Raw genomic sequence first — 16,355 nt, forward strand, 5'->3', positions numbered from 1 at the left:
TCACATAGGGATTTAAAATGGTTAAAACTCAGTTTTGTTGTTATCCAAGCAAACGAAAAGGTAAGGTGGTTTTAAAAACATGTATCTCTGTCTTGCAGGGAACCTAGTACGAGACTGTGACATCAGACGGGAAAGACAACTTCCCCAAGTCAGCCTGTCTTTTCAAACACAGATCTGGAGGACAACATGTACCATGGATCCATAGCTAAAGTGCCAGTGTGTTTGATATTCAGCATTTAGCCTAACTCATATATTCAATGTTTGTTTTCTGTATCAAGAAATAAAAAAAAGATACAAACGCTAATTTTATAAGAGCACTAAAATGCTTAGTGTACAATAGGAAGATTATCTTTCAATTAGATTGGCAAATATTTATTTTTCCTATACAGAATATCTTACAGAAGAACAGATATTTAAAACCCTAGGCCAAACCTATGCAATACGGTGAAATTGGTCTTTGCTAAGTAAATTCCAATTGTGGAGGTGGTCCAGTCTACAAGTCAAGGTTTTAATAAATACACAGCACTGCTTATTTTCCATGGTGTCATAAAGGTTCTATGCACCACTGGGCGCTCTGCCTAAATGCAACTTGTGTAATAATTAACACAAAGGGTTACTTAGAAAAGCACCTGTATGATAAGATCCTGTCCAGGATCATCAGAGTCATCAAGATCTTAAACAGATATAAATAATAATATACTTACTCTAATATAGAAGAAAATAATCTTGAAAAATTAATGCAAACCTTTGCAAAAGAAGGAATAATAATAATATGCCCACAAGGAAAACACTGATGGTAACATTCCAAAAGTAGTATTAGTTGACATTGAAAATTTAAATGAAATCAAGATTGTTAGTGAATAGTAATTAAAAACAAAGAAAAACAAAACAAAAATACAGTGGGACTAATAAGAGTGATCACTGTATAAGTTATATAAATGTCTAATCACTATGTTGTATACCTGAAACTAATACAGGTATACTGTATGTCAACTATAATGGAAAAATTAAAAAATATTATTTAAAAAAGACAATGGGACCAAAGAAAGCTACTGATATAATTATGTGAAAGAATGAAACATTGAGAAAATAGTTTAACAATTAAAAACCATTTTGGAGCCCCGTCCATATGGCTCAGTAGTTGAGCGTCAACCTATGAACCAGGAGGTCACAGTTCAATTCCCTGTCAAGGTATATGCCAGGGTTGTGGGCTCGGCCTCCAATAGGGGGCATTCAGGAGGCAGCTGATCAATAATTCTTTCTCATCATAGATGTTTCTATCTTTCTCTCCATCTCCCTTCCTCTCTGAAATCAATAAAAACATTAAAAAACCACACACACAAAAAAAGCATTTTGGATCAAACCTTCTCCCATCCCCCCTCCCCGCTCCCCGCCAAATTCAGCTACATTTTCCTAATAACATTTGATTAGATCTGATTCAGATTTTAGATTTGAATCTAAGATCCTTTTATAGAAGTCTCACAGACCATTTGAGGACTGTAGAGGTTTTCAGCAATAATAACACAAGAGAAAATAACATTAAATATAAGCTTATGGTCTGATTTGTGTGTTAAAAACAAATCAGAAGGTTTGGATTTCTATTCATGGAATGGCTTGTTTAGAACAAGTATCAAGATGAGATTACTTTGGGTCCTGATACTGAGCCATTTCCTTTCTCAGTACTGCTGCTGCTCCAGACAGGACCTATGTCAAGGTAACCCCTGTTCCAAGCAATAGCCATTATTTTTACACAGGGCCTCAATCCTGTGTCTTTTCTTGTGATGCTAATCTAGAAATATTGAATAAAAAGAGTTCCAAGTAAATAATAACGACAGTGTTTGGGGTTTTTTTGGACATCAATTACCTTCAAAAGTCCCAGTAGTAACATAACAGGGGAAAAGATAAGGAAAGGAACCAATTAAAAGTTTTAAGGGACTAGTATGAAAAGCATAAAATGTTAGAATCAAATGCTGGTTAAAGAAGGATTCAGTTGGTGAGATTTAGAAAGAGAATTTGTTAAATTGAGAATTTCAAAGGGACTCATAATAAGTTTGGATTTATAGAAAGTTAATTATTATTTTTTAAATATGGAGTTAAAGGAGCTTTCTGCCAAATACCGAGCTAAAGTTTTCTTGATTGCGTTTGACTCTCTCCATCTCAGGAGTGACAGGTATGGGGGTCCCCTTGTTCAAATTCTCTTTGTACAAAATCTGTGTGCACAAAAGCAACAACCAAATCAGCCTGGAGCCATCATTTAGGTAGACATAACCTTTGAAATAGTCTCTAAAAAGTATTTTTGTTTGTTTTCATAATTATGTAAAATAGGCCTAAATAACTTTAAGAAATAGAACTATAGGCCACCTTTGGACACTTAGTCGAACAGCACAATGTCTGTCTCTAAGCAACATTAATACAGACACAGCTGCCAGGATGCAGGCAGGAGTCCTTACACAGGCCTTCTCTCAAAGACAGAGGACTGGACCTTATCAAATAGCATTCAAGTTAATGAGCTGTTGGTAACTCTAAATTAGGGAACGAGAGATAATAGATAGATTTGGAGAATAAAATAAATATTAAAAGCTAAATAAATAGTAGCTTTCAATGATTCTGAAGCTATGCCAAAGGAAAGCTCAGTTATATCTTGCGTGGTATACAAAAACAGCTAACTCAAGGAAACTTGTATTTCTGAGTTACTAAAAATTGCTGCATTGTCTTTTGAATGAAAATGTTTAAGAATCACATTTTTAAAAGAAAAACTGCAACCACAAAATATACATCAAACAGAGCCAGAATAAATACCACTAAAATTCTAATTAACATTGACCTTTTAAAGGGATGTTAGATTTTACTTTTGACGTGTGCCACACCAGTTAGAAACACCTATTGTTATTCAAGGAGGATCTGAGGAAGGAAATACTGAGTATTACAGAAGTTTAAGGAAAGTGATCAATACTATGTTTTAGGGAAAACAGTTAAAATTTCACACCAGAACTAAAGTAAATACTAAATTAGATTTAGATGAAAAACTGAAGTAATATTTGGTATCATTATTTTTATATAAATTTAGTAATTTTATAGGCAGAAAAATCAGATGTTTGTAACGTGTTAAAATATTATTTTAAATAAGAGTTAAGGGATTTTATTTTTGTCCCCTAAGAAATACCGAGCTAACGTTCTCTTGATTGCGTTTGACTCTCTCCATCTCTGGAGTGATAGGTGTTGGGGTTCCTGTCCCCAAATTTTCTTTGTACAAAACCTGTGAGATACAAAAAAGTACCCAGAAGACATTCAAAACAAGCATAAGGATTAAGGAAGGGAGAAATTTAAAACAGGAGTATGTGAGGGGGGAGTATTTTAGTGAATAATATTTAGTAGGATAGTGCTTTTACTTCACCATTTTAATGATTTCTACAATGCTAATTCTCAGAATAAAAAAGTACAATGGAAAGCACTGAGTTTAAGATATGAGTATAATGAGGAATTGTGTGTTAATTTTACTTACAGAATTTCACATCTAAGTACTCACACTTGTCAGTGGTTAAAGTACCATCAGAAAAGGGAGTCACTTTGTGTGAGTCCCGATGGTTTGGGTCAGGTAATAATACACACACGCACACACACAGACACAAATACACACAGAACCGTTGTTAAGATGTTACTCTTTTAAAAAAGGATGATGGGTTATTCTGGTAATTTTTTTAAATGGGAAAATAGAGTTTCTTATTTGATATATTTATAAATACCGAGCTAAAGTTCTCTTGATTGCGTTTGACTCTCTCAATCTCTGGAGTGACAGAGGTTGGAATGCCTGTTCCCAAGTTTTCTTTGTACATAACCTGTAGGAGATAATTAGAATACCCAGAAAGGTAAAATGACCGTGAATCCTTTGTATTACAGCTACACTTGTGCTATTTGGTGGAAACTCATAAAAACAGTCTTGCTTTCAAATATGACACCCAAGGAATAAGGAGAAGTAATTCCACAAGTATTTACGTTTTATCTTGAAAGTAGTAATTTTACTACTTTAAAAACTGTGCACTAAATTGCGCATTTTGTATAGTCAACACTTAATAGATTCCTAAAATGCACTAAATAGTAGCCATACTTTCAGCAATGAGAAAAATCTCTCCATTTTGTAACATCTTGTATTAGTACCTTTCATATAGCAGGTCCACAAAAAATCTATTTTACTTAATAAATAGGTTGCTTGGTTTAAAAATTTCTAATTGCACGATACTGTAATCCTTCAGGGTCATTGAGAATTTTCTGTTTGTTTTGCATTTTCTACTGCACACTCTTAGCTGGCCCTTAGTCTGTAGGTACCTTTAATGTAAGGAGACTGAAGGCATTTATTTTTTCAGGAAGAGCATCTTCCTGAAAAAGGTGATTGTCGAATCACTTAAACTGGTGCTCTGCTAGCAGGTAAGTCCCTATTGGTTAGGCTTTATGTCAGAGGACTGGACACTGTCATGAAGAGTGAGGAGCTTCCTGAACCTCTAGCCACCTTTCCTCTGAATGCTAAGAATTTTCAGCCTAAAGGAATGAATGAACTCTTCTCAAATGGATGGATTCTACGATGTACTAGCACCTGGTGTGAGAGCAACATGAAAAATCTAGGGGTCTGTGTCACGGATGAGTTCCTAAAATCACTGACCAACTGGTGTTGATATCTTTGTTTTGCTAGGAAACTTTCAGGGATCTTAAAAGTCCACCATGTTGGTACAGAATTTTATTTCTTTACCCAGCAAGGCAGTATAACTGACCATGGACAGCAGAACAAAATAAAACCAGAGAAAGGCAGGAATTTGCGTGAAAAGTGACAAAGAAACTATGGGCTAGTTTTCTTGGATGAGTGGACACAAAACTCTAAGTGAAGCTGGAACCATCAGGAAGCCAGAGTGTAGGCAGGGAGTGAAAGGGAATGACATCTAAATAATATGAACGCCATGCAAGAGAAAGATCAAGTGTCTTCTAACGGCAACTAAATGAGAGTTCAGCCCTCCAGGCACCAGAAGAATCTCTACACCTTTTATTGGCCATAAACTATTTCCCAAACTTCACACAGTCTCTTGCTAGTAGCCAGCAATTGTTTGGAATCTGCTTATGCATGAGAAAGTGTATGAATGTGTGTGCACCTGAAATTCCTGGTAGAGAACAGGCTTAACATATAATATACCCTTGTGGGAAGATGACAGCTAGCCTCTTAAACACACTCTGCATTTACAAGGAGAGAGCAGAGGACACAGGGCAAGAAATCTTGAAAGGAGGGGAGAAAGCTGCAGAGACTTCAAAGTCTACCTTGGGTCCTCTGGACAGTGGAGAATGTCCTGATAAAGACACACATGCACACACACATATATATGTATGTTATTTCTATGTTTATATGTATACGCTTTTGGTTAACTAACTTGAGATCGTCCAATAACCGTAGTGCTGCTGTTGGCACATTCACTTTAGAAATTGCAGGTGTGATGGTTCATCAAGAAGCCAAGTCCCTCCTGCTCGCTGACCATGTGAAGACAGAGGTTTCTTATCTACTCTTACAAATTGCAGTGCTCCTCTCATGACCGAGGGAGAGTTCACACCATCCCCAAGGCATGGGAAGCCCTTGGGAGAAGGGAGAAGGGGTGAGATGGAGCTAGGGAGCGATCGGGACAGGGCTGGTCGCACAAACCCATGCGGAGTAAGCATATGGGCCACTACCGAGCTAATGTGCTTCTGCGTCTCCTTGACACGTTTCACTTCCGGCAGGTCAGAGATCGGGGTTCCTTGGCCAATTGCTTCCTTGTACTTCACCTGCAGATATGAAAGGGGGGGCATGTGAGGTGTGATTAGCAGTCCCGCAATTTTTAAAATCACAAGTAAATAGCAGGAGTTCTCCACTTAGCTCGAATGGGGCCACATTCTGAACTGGGTTAGAGGAGAACAAAGCCAAGGGCAAGGAGACTTGGCCGCTCTCCTGTCTCATTAGGGGGTGGGGTAGGGGTGGGCTCCGGGTTAAATCTTTGACTCTGACATATTTTGTTTTCTGACAAGTGACAGAGTCTCTCCTTAACCAAACTTTGGTCAGACTCCTCTCAGTCTTCTTCCTAACTAGACCTTGACTGTTGGACTTCAGCCTCCATCTTTGCATCGTCCAACTTTAGCACAAATCCTGACAGCATCTCTCACCCTGGCTATCTGATCCCCCTGGATATCTGACCAAATTCCTCGCCCCACCATCCCACAGGGGCAGCCTGATCACCCCGCCCCGCCTCCGGCAAGGGTGTGGTGAGTGGGTTTAGTTAGCCACAAGCCTTCTGACCCCAGAATCTATGGCCCAGATGTTTTCTCTGAGTAATTTTCCACCCACTGATCCTCTCCCTGCCCACCCCAGCGTCCAGCTATAAATTCTCACTTTTCCTTATTGTATTGGAAATAGAGTCCAGTTCTATACCGAGATCTCTTTCCCCTACAGTGCAGTGGTCCTGAATAAAGTCTGTTTTTTACTACATCACTGTCCAGCCCTGGTTTGCTCTGACAGGCGTCTCCGTTTTCCATATCTAACCTCCGCTCACAAAAACTGCCCGGTGCTGCACTGACTATGAGGTGACCCTAACTGATTTGAGCAACTTAAGCTCCTGGTGACAAGGGTTTTGAGTGCAGCTCAGACATCCGTGTAAATGATCAAAAGGAGGCAGAAAATATCAAAGGTGAGTCCACGGCGTCCTTACCGAGCTAATGTGGTCCTGTGTTTGCTTCACTCTCATCATCTCAGGGGTCTTTCCAATCGCTGTTCCTGGCGAGGGGTCCTCTTTATATAAAACCTGGGCATTCAGAATCGGGACAGTGTTACACAAAGGAAAGGGAAACCCGGCAGTTACCGGAGAGAGTCTAGGAAACTTGGTTTCCGTGAAATCAAAAGACACTAGAGAAAGTTCTTAGGCAAGTGCCCGAGTACCCGACGTCTTCCACGTCGGCATCAGTAACTCCCACATGCAACAATGGGTCACTTTCCAGATTCTGAGGTTTCTTTTAAGATTATCATACCGTATTAATACGGAAGGAGGAAAACCAGAAAATATTGATAAAAAAAAAAACTCGAGCTTATATGAAATACAAAATCCATGAAAGAAATGTGAAGTTGGTTGGTTATTTGGGGGAGAGATAAGAAATCACCAATGGAATACTGAGCTGCTGTAAAAAGGAAGGAACTCCTACCATTTGCAAGAGCATGGATAGACCTGGAGAGCATTATGCTAAGCGAAATAAGTCAGCCATAGAAAGATAAATATCACATGATCTCACTCATTTGTGGAATATAATGAACAACATAAACTGCTGAACAAAAACAGATCCAGAGATAGAGAAGCATCAATCAGACCGTCAAACCTCAGAGGGAAGGTAGGGGAGGGTGAGGGTAAGGAGTAGAGATCAACCAAAGGACGTGTATGCATGCATATAAGCCTTAACCAATGGCACAGACACTTAGGGGGCTGAGAGCATGAACTGGGGGATGGGAGGGTTATAGGGGATAAGGACACATATGTAATACCTTAATCAATAAAGAATTAAAAAAAAAAGAAAGAAATCACAATGTCCAAAAAAACTCCATCCTCTTGGAGCAAGACAACACAGGTTACTGCTGTGGGATTTTAAAAAGTTAAAGAGCCCTAGCTGGTTTGGCTCAGTGGATAGAGCATCAGCCTGAAGACTGAAGGGTCCCAGGTTTGATTCTGAGTTGCGGCTCAATTCCCCAGTGTGGGGTGGGTAGAAGGCAACCAATCAGTGATTCTCTCTCATAATTCATGTTTCTATCTTTCTCCCTCTCTCCCTTCCTCTCTGAAATTAATAAAAATATATTTTTAAAAATTTAAAGAAAGAAAGGTTACTTAGTTAGCAGATTTAAATTGTTATGCAAATGGTCTGTGGAATGATGGTTTTACAGCAAAGTATGGAGAATGTTAACAAGTAACTGCTGGTATTAACTGGGGAGGTTAGATGTTAATTGTCAGGCTAGTATATTTTTAAAGAGTATGGAATTATTAGATTAGCATTGAATGGAAAATAAAGAGTAAATATACCGAGCTGAAATTCTTTTGATTTTCTTTCACACGCAGTATTTCTGGGGTGTCTTGAACAACTGTAATTTTTCCTTTGCTGTTTTTAAGGTCACACTGGTATTGGAGCTAAGAAGAAAGAGTAAACATTTTGTTAAGATTTCAGCATTGTTTTATATATCTTTAATTGTCCTATATTGTGTGAAGGAAGTTAAAATCCTGTGTTTAAAAAAATGTCTATGCCACATAATCACCACCTGATAGCCAAAGGGAAATTCTTTAATAAAAATTTATGGAGAGACTAATTTTGAAAAACCCTAAAACTTGTAACATGTCAAATTAGGGTTTTGTTTTTTTTTTTAAATGTATACCTTACCTGGAATTAACTGTGAAAAAACACAGATGTTGCCACTAATAAAAAACGGTGATAGTTCATATTCAGTGACAGGAAATCACCAACAAAGTGACAGATGGGTCTGTCATGCTTTGATTGGGCTTGAAGCATGAGGCGAGTGGAGAAGAGAGGGTGGGAGTTGTGGGACTGCTCCATGCCCAACTGCAGGGGTGATGCCCACCTGTGTGTGCCCAGGGGCAGCCTCCTTGCCCTGCCTCGACCCGAGGGCTGTGCTGTAGATCCAGTAAAAACTTACAAGGCTGAAGTTCTTTTGGTTCTCCCGCACTCTCTGCATCTCCGGGGTGTCTAACACTGTTTCATAGGAGGACATGCTCTTCTCTGCATCTTCCTTGTACTTTTTCTGGGAATAGATTTTAAAAATCAGGACGGTGAACACCACAGGGAGATGGTCCAGTGAGACCTAAAATAGCTCAGCAGATGGGAAGTCCTTCCCTGACTGTTCAAGGAGTTAGGAGTCACAGAGCAGAGCTCGCTCCGTGAGTAGCTCAGGCCTTTTCTTCCCTGGGGGACCGAGCCCAGGTATTAAGTAGGACCCACTGACAGGCAGAGCTGGCAGAGAAAGGCGCTTGTTGGCTGGCCCATAGGAGGGAGGTGACTGTGTGTATGGCTCCTGGCAGGGAGACGGGGATGCCTACAGTGAACTGGATGGAGCCGGGCTGTTCAACAGCAGGTGGAGAAAGCAGGGGATTAAGAGGCATCACCAAGGCCTCCTGAAAGCCGGCCTTCGTTGGCGAGAAGGACATTTTCACTGGCCAAGGACTGCGCTGAGCCAGCCTTCACTTTCCTTGGGCTCTCCCACCCCGCCCTGCCCCGCTGGTGGGAGAGACGGCCCACAGGGGCTGGTCTTCCCCAAACATCCAGGCAGCCATCCCCTACTCAGCTAATCACCTCCAGCTCAAAAACTTGGAACACTTACTCTGCCTTAGAGTCTGGCTTTTCCTTTATCGCTTGTCACCAAGTCCTTCCACTTTCCTCTCTAGCTTATTTATCTCTACTTTCTGACACTTTTTTGAGAAGTTTGGGTGTGCAGGGCGGAGGAAAGAAACTGGCTACTTTTGTAAGGGGGTGAAACTAATCTTCCTATATATCTTTATTTAAATTGTATTATACAGGGTGGGGCAAATGTAGCTTTACTGTTGTGAGTACATGAAACAATTTATTCTTGTATTATTATTTATTAATTATTGTATTATTTTCCATATAAACAACTGTAAACCTACTTTTGGCCCACCCTGCATACAAATTACATTTGTAAGTGTTGAAAAATTTAATATAAGAGATTTTTGTTTTTTAAGTGGTGGAATTAGACCATCCTGCATATCAGATATTTACATTACGATTCATAACAATAGCAACATTACAGTTATGAAGTAGCAACCAAAATAATTTTATGGTTGGGTCACAACATGAGGAACTGTATTTAAAGGGCCAGATGGTTGAGAACCACTGATCTAACAGGAAGCCAGTTAGAGCAGACATTTCTGAAAGGAAAGGGCAGGTCACCAGGACCAGATGTTTTCCCTCGGGAGAAAATCACTGGAATGACCCTTCTTAGTTATGCAAATGTAAGGCAAAGGGTTCTCACTGTCCTGGGAAAAGGGAAGAACCAGACCTCCTTTTCCTCAGCAAAAGCTGTTTTACCTGGTTTGCAGAGTTCCTGCTAGTCCCTAAGAGGAGTGGTCAGTTTGCACTGGGAATTCAGGGGCATTCTGAGAGGAGGGAGTCCCAGACCTCCTGGCGTGAAGGAGTATTCAGAATATTATTCTGAATTTGTGGGTCAGCTTACAACGCTTGCATGAACACTCCTCCTCCCAACCCCCAATGTGAAGTTTATAAGTTATGAACTATGTCCTCCCCAGTGGAAACCAGAAGCAGTTTTGAGGAAAGCACTAGTTCTCCTGGGGAACTAGCCCAGGAGAGGCCTAGGAAAGCACACAAGAGCAGAGTAAGTGAATGAACCCCTCCCTAGAAAAGGTGCACATGCTGAGGTCATCTTTGAGGGTTAACAAAGTCAAAAGGCAGAGGTTATTGGCTGGTAAGCCTCTCAGAGACCTAAGAATGTTGACCTCCCTGGCTCCCGCAAGGAACACAACATGGTAGTTTGAGACCCACATAATTTTGCTAATCAAATTCTTCCCCACTCCCACCTCTAAAATAAAAGGTTCAGTTCTCCTGTTTGAATAGATCTGCTTCCTAATTAACCCACTTTCTGGAAATAACTATTATTTTTCATATCTAACTTTATGATATAAAATTATATGTTGCTAAAAAATGTTTAAATTCATGATTCTTCCAACTTGATTGTCATTAAGTTGATCATCTATGAAGATTAAAAACAAACAAATAAATATACAAAACATATTCCCAGGGTCTACATCAGACTTACTAGCTTCAAAATTCCAGTTGGAACCGGGAAAATCTACCTTCCCAGGTGTTTATAAAGCATAGCCAGGTCAGGTAATTATTGCTTTAGAACTCACTGATCAGAAGACAGCAAACATTCTAATCCGGGCTACTCAAATAAATGGCAGACTTCCAATATCATGGAAGATTAAAACAAATGAGGGTACTTCTGGTGTATGAAGGACATCCCACATTTCTTCATCTCTCTATTTGTAGGACGATGGAGAGTTATCCACCATGGGAGGAATCAGGGTTAGCATTGATGACATAATCTCATTAAAGAAATTGATAATCCAAATGTAGACTGTTAACTTTGTTTCTTCAGTTCTTCTAAGAGTTCTTCAGTAACTTAAGATTCTCTCATTTAATTAGATGCAAAAATCTAAACTTTGATCCAAACTTGCATCATAGATAACTCCCATCTCTTTTATTGGGCAAGATTGTGATTTGAAAGGACCTCCTTACAAATAAATGCAAAGATTTTGTACTTCATGATTGGGGTCAATGAGTGATATCCTGATGAATGTCCTTACCTGGCTTGAAAGGTTTTTGACTTGTTGGGCATGAATGATCTCAGGTGTATCAACCACAGAAGTGAAATTGGCTTTTTCCATTTCTGCTGAATGCTTGTACTTAATCTGCAAAAGAATACCCAACAATTGAGTAAATGTTTACAATGCGCCCAACACTTGTTGGTTTAATTTGATTAAGAGGTGATCAATATTTCTTTCCCCCAAAATTCATTTATTTGACAATCAACAGACCTTTTCCTTATTATGTTTATAGCTTTATACTAAAGAGTGAAATTCAGAAAGAATGAGTTCTAGCTGTTGAGAGACTATCTAGTTGGGCATGGGGAACAGAAGTAGGGGAAGGAAAAGGGGGAGGAGAGGAGTAATGGGAAATGAGGGAGATAATCAGCGGAGAGTAAGGCATGGATTGTTCATATACACAAGACAGCAAAAGACCCAAACCAATCACTGTGAGACAATGTGGGATGCCTAAAAACTATGTTTTAAATTTAGGCCTTGAAAGGAGGGAAAGAAAGGACTCCCAAAATAGTCTAAGCAAGGAATTCTTGGTGCCAAAAGAGGAGTGTAATGACTAAGAAACAAGGCCAGATGTCAGAGAGTCTACACCATTTCCAAGCAGCTATTTGGTTCCCCAATTTCCACCCTTCGCTCTGAATGTCTCCTGTGGCTGCAGACTCAGAAAGGCAGATGGAAGCAGGCCTAGCAAAGGGTTCCTGATTCTTTTATTAGATGGATTCACCAGGCAGATGTTTAAGAATGATACTATATGCATTCGACGGCCATTGACCAACAAGTTAGATAATAAAAGGACAATCTGTGTCCTTATAATCACAGTCACCTTTTTTGGAAGATTGACATGAAACAGGGACACTGACCTGACTGGCGATATCAGTGGCGTTCTTGGCCCTCATGAAGTCAGGCGTTTCATTGGCCATGGCATTCAGGCCTTTTCCTTTGACTCCCAGCTCCAGGTCTCTCTTATATTCTTTCTATAGTGACATTTTTAAAAAAGCTTCCTTACTTCCATGATTAAATAAAAAATGTACAGAGTGACTATAAATCCACATAACATGCGACCTTAGTTGCTAATGTTCATCTTTCCCTATGGTAGGATGCAGTGGTGACCACCAAAATCCATTTTAAGGCCTCTTTTTGAACACTTCAGCATCTTTTATTTAGAAAATTAATTATAAAGCAAATTTTAAATCTGGTTTGGTAACAACTAGGATTAAACTTAGAGCACACCACTCCCATTTGGTGTTTTTATTTAAATGAGCACACCAAATGGACCAAGATGAATAATATTAGATAAATAATAGGTTAGGATAGTGATAGCCACTACAGACACAGATTGTTATGATATCAACTCATTAGAAATTAAGATATATTTTATTTAATGGTAGTAATCATGTTGGATATGGAATTTGAAATTCAAAAACTCTCTTTCCATCTCTTTGGATTTGTGTGTGTGTGTATCTTGGCTGTGAATTATGTGCATGCAGTTGGCTGGGGACCCACCTCATTGAGGATTTGAGTGGCGTTCTTTGCTCTTATCATGTCAGGAGTATCTTCCATTTCATGGAGACCCTTCCCACGGATGCTTTCCTCTAGATCTCTCCTGTACTCTTTCTGTATCACAAAATAAAAGCAGCAATGATGACCAGAAAGCCTGGATTGCTCTTCTCAGGTAAAGGGTCAAAATCCCCAAAGATAAAAAGCCCTTTCAATTTTAAACAGTTGCAATTTAGTAAATAAAGATATCAATAAAAGCAGGGTATAAGCTTCATCAGTTAATATGAAATATTCAATAAAAACTAGAAATTAATAGGATGGTAAGGTAAGCACATTTTATTCGGTACTCAATTAAAATATCAGAAGAATGAACATGGGTCATAGATTAGGTGACCAAATGTGAACCCAACTCGAAACCCACAAAGTTAGGTGGTGGTTAAAATGGCGGAAGGTGGTGAAAGTGGCATTAGTGCAGTTATTTGGATCAAGAGGGAAAGAAAAGACCAACTGGGCACTACCTCGCTGATTATTTTGGTTGCATATTTGGCATGTAATGAAGCTGGCGTGACCTCCAGGCCAGTCAGGTTTCTGCCTTTGATGGACTCATCATATTCTTTCCTGTATTCTTTCTAATGTGAGTAGGAAGAAAGGACAAGTTAAGAAAAAGACACATTATCATTATTTACTAGAGGCCCGGTGCATGAAAATTTGTGTACGCAGAGGGGGGGAGTCCCTCAGCCCGGCCTGCACCCTCTTGCAGTCTGGGAGCCCTCAGGGGATGTCCAACTGATGGCTTAGGCCCACTACCCATGGGGAGCAGGTCTAAGCTGCAGTCTGGCCTCCCTCTGTGGGAGGTAACCAGGCGGGCCAATCAGGAGATGGCACTGGCCAGCGAGTGGCCAGCCCTGCCACCCCCACCCCCCATTGCCCTTCTGCGGCCACTGGTCACCTTGCTCACTAGCCCCGCCCCCCCAACCCATCATTCTGCTGTTTGGTCTATTTGCATATTACACTTTTATTATATAGGATTACTATATAGGATGTCTCAATCTTAAGAAGATATTACATTTTCTTTCTATGTTGGCCTCTTAACTTGGTCATAGTTCTGCTGATGGTCACATACTTAAAACATGTCTGATTTTTCTGGAAAAACTTTGTGTAGAGCAAATGGCCTCAAGGAAATGTGACTGGGGCTGGCCCTCCATGAGAGCAGAGGGAAGGACCCAGGAATCCACTGTCATCTCTCCTGATGACATTTTTCTTAAGGCAACAAAAGATTTTACTTTTGAATTAGAGGTAAGCAACTCAAGGGAAAAAAATAAAACAACCCAGAGGAAGGAGAGCCTGAGGTCACCAGATACAAACTTGACCTTTTTCATAATCATGATCTATTATTTTTAATCACTAAATAGATTATGTGGACAAAATTATTTTTAGATGCCTTTGCTAACATTTCTAAAATAGGAATTACGGCACCTTGACTTTTGATGTTTTGATAAACACCTTGATCACTAATCTTCTTTTGTTTGGCTTGGGGCTACGTATCAAGGGAAGAGCAGTCCAGCCCTAGTCAGTGGGTAGAGCGTTGGCCTGTGGACTGAAGGGTCCTGGGTTCGATTCTGGTCAAGGGTACATGCCCAGTTGCAGGTTTGATCCCCAGTAGGGGGCATGCAGGAGGCAGCCAATCAATGATTCTCTCTCATCATTGATGTTTCTATCTCTCTCACTCTCTCCCTTCCTCTTCAAAATAAGTAAAAACATATAAAAAATAAATTAATTAAGAAAAAAAGAAAGAGAGCGAGAGAGAGAAGAGCAATCCAAAGCTGATGGTAAGTCTATGCAGAGGGAATGTTTCACTCATGAAAAAAAATTATATTATATTCAATATGATTTCAGTACTAGCAATAGTTTACTGTGTTCTATTTCTATGAAAATGATAGTTAAAATAAGACATATGTGGATTTTAGAGATCATATGGTAAAGCATCCCATCATCTACTACTGTGGGATAATTGAAAGCTGGATATGTTTGTGAGCAGAGCATGTTTTCATCAGGTTGAGGGTGTGTTTGCTGTGTGGTGTGTTTGCGTAGGACTTACCCCGCTCTGCATCTGCTGAGATTCTTTGGCGGTGAGGTACGTTGGTGTTTCAAAGTCCAACATGGGCTTTCCTCGTTCTTTTTCATACTTTTCTTTGTATTTCACCTAGTGATGAAAAGCCTTATTAGCTATCCCTCCTCGGGTCAATTTGTAGACAGATTCCAGTTTAAGGATAGTATTTTTCAATTGACACATTATGTCGAATTGGGTGGCATCTCTGCCACTCATGACAGATCCAGAACTTTTTGTTGCCAATGAGGAAAAACACCATTTTTGTCTGCAAGGCATAATCAGGATGTGTGTTCAACTCATGGAGACAAAAGAATCACTGCAGAAGGATCAGCAGAACGAAATATTGAGGCAAGAAAACGCATGGGGAAGATCACCCATAGATAAGGTTGGCCAAGATCTGATATGTGTAGATGTGAACATTTTAACCCTGGCATTAGTCAATACTTCTGATTTTCAAAAATCTCCAGTTTTTCTTTCATAGGAATTGTTGTCAGACAACTGGGGTCTTGATTTGATGGATAATGCATGCAACTTCTTAGGTTAATAACTCTTTCTAGGTCATAACAGGTCACATATGTAATGCAACCAACATAAGTTGGTATAAAAATAAAAACTAGTTTACATGTTGACTGACTTACTAATAAACCTAACATCCTCTAAAACCCCCCAACACTATTTTACAAACACAATCCCTTCACCCTCATGGGATGAACGTCAGAGGCCCTTGTTCATGCAGTGTCTTAGTGGCAATGCTCAATGTCAGCTCTTTTTATTATAACAACACATCATTGAGGCCTGGGGGCAGTGCTCCTTTATGGATGACGTGGGGATATTTCTAGTAATTTAGCCCTTGTGGTCAGTGCCCAACCGGGACCTTAATAATGCTGAATTTGTAATATGGGAGGACATGTGACAGCAAGGTCCTTCTCTCAATTCTTTCCTTCATTATTTGCAAATTTTGCAATTTCTAATATACCCAGAGACTACTTCATTGGTAGGTCTGATCATATCACTTATCTGCTTAAAATCTTCCCAAGTCTTCCTATCATCCATTGTTTCTTAACTTGCAGGGCAGGCTCATGGGGGCACATCGGGGTCATTGTAAGGGCTTTGTTCCCCTTGGTAACATAATCTTATGCTTCCAGTCCCAGTCAGTAACCTGACTCACACACATTGTACTGTTTCTCCAATACATGTTGATGCTGTTATCACTGATGACATAAACAGTTGTTTCAAAATGTTACTAAGTTCAAAGCCCCTGTATCTATGGACATTTTCTCAAGCAGTAGTTACCGGAACTGTCACTACTATCCTGGGGGGAATCCACGCAAGCTTTTGACACT

At 39.8% G+C, this 16,355-nt stretch overlaps 1 protein-coding gene across 1 annotated transcript in view; it reads right to left on the bottom strand.

The window, feature by feature from the left end:
• The window catches only part of NEB (nebulin), a 195,250-nt gene that overhangs the window by 10,353 nt on the left and 168,542 nt on the right, over nucleotides 1–16,355 (bottom strand). The window contains 12 exon segments of the mRNA XM_014534158.1: nucleotides 2,118–2,210; nucleotides 3,164–3,256; nucleotides 3,744–3,836; nucleotides 5,704–5,796; nucleotides 6,714–6,806; nucleotides 8,064–8,168; nucleotides 8,690–8,794; nucleotides 11,391–11,495; nucleotides 12,266–12,379; nucleotides 12,909–13,019; nucleotides 13,421–13,531; nucleotides 15,001–15,105. Coding sequence (XP_014389644.1) covers nucleotides 2,118–2,210; nucleotides 3,164–3,256; nucleotides 3,744–3,836; nucleotides 5,704–5,796; nucleotides 6,714–6,806; nucleotides 8,064–8,168; nucleotides 8,690–8,794; nucleotides 11,391–11,495; nucleotides 12,266–12,379; nucleotides 12,909–13,019; nucleotides 13,421–13,531; nucleotides 15,001–15,105 — 1,221 coding nt within the window.

The sequence above is a fragment of the Myotis brandtii genome, unplaced genomic scaffold (assembly GCF_000412655.1).
Source record: "Myotis brandtii unplaced genomic scaffold, ASM41265v1 scaffold125, whole genome shotgun sequence".
Taxonomy (NCBI): Eukaryota; Metazoa; Chordata; class Mammalia; order Chiroptera; family Vespertilionidae; genus Myotis; species Myotis brandtii.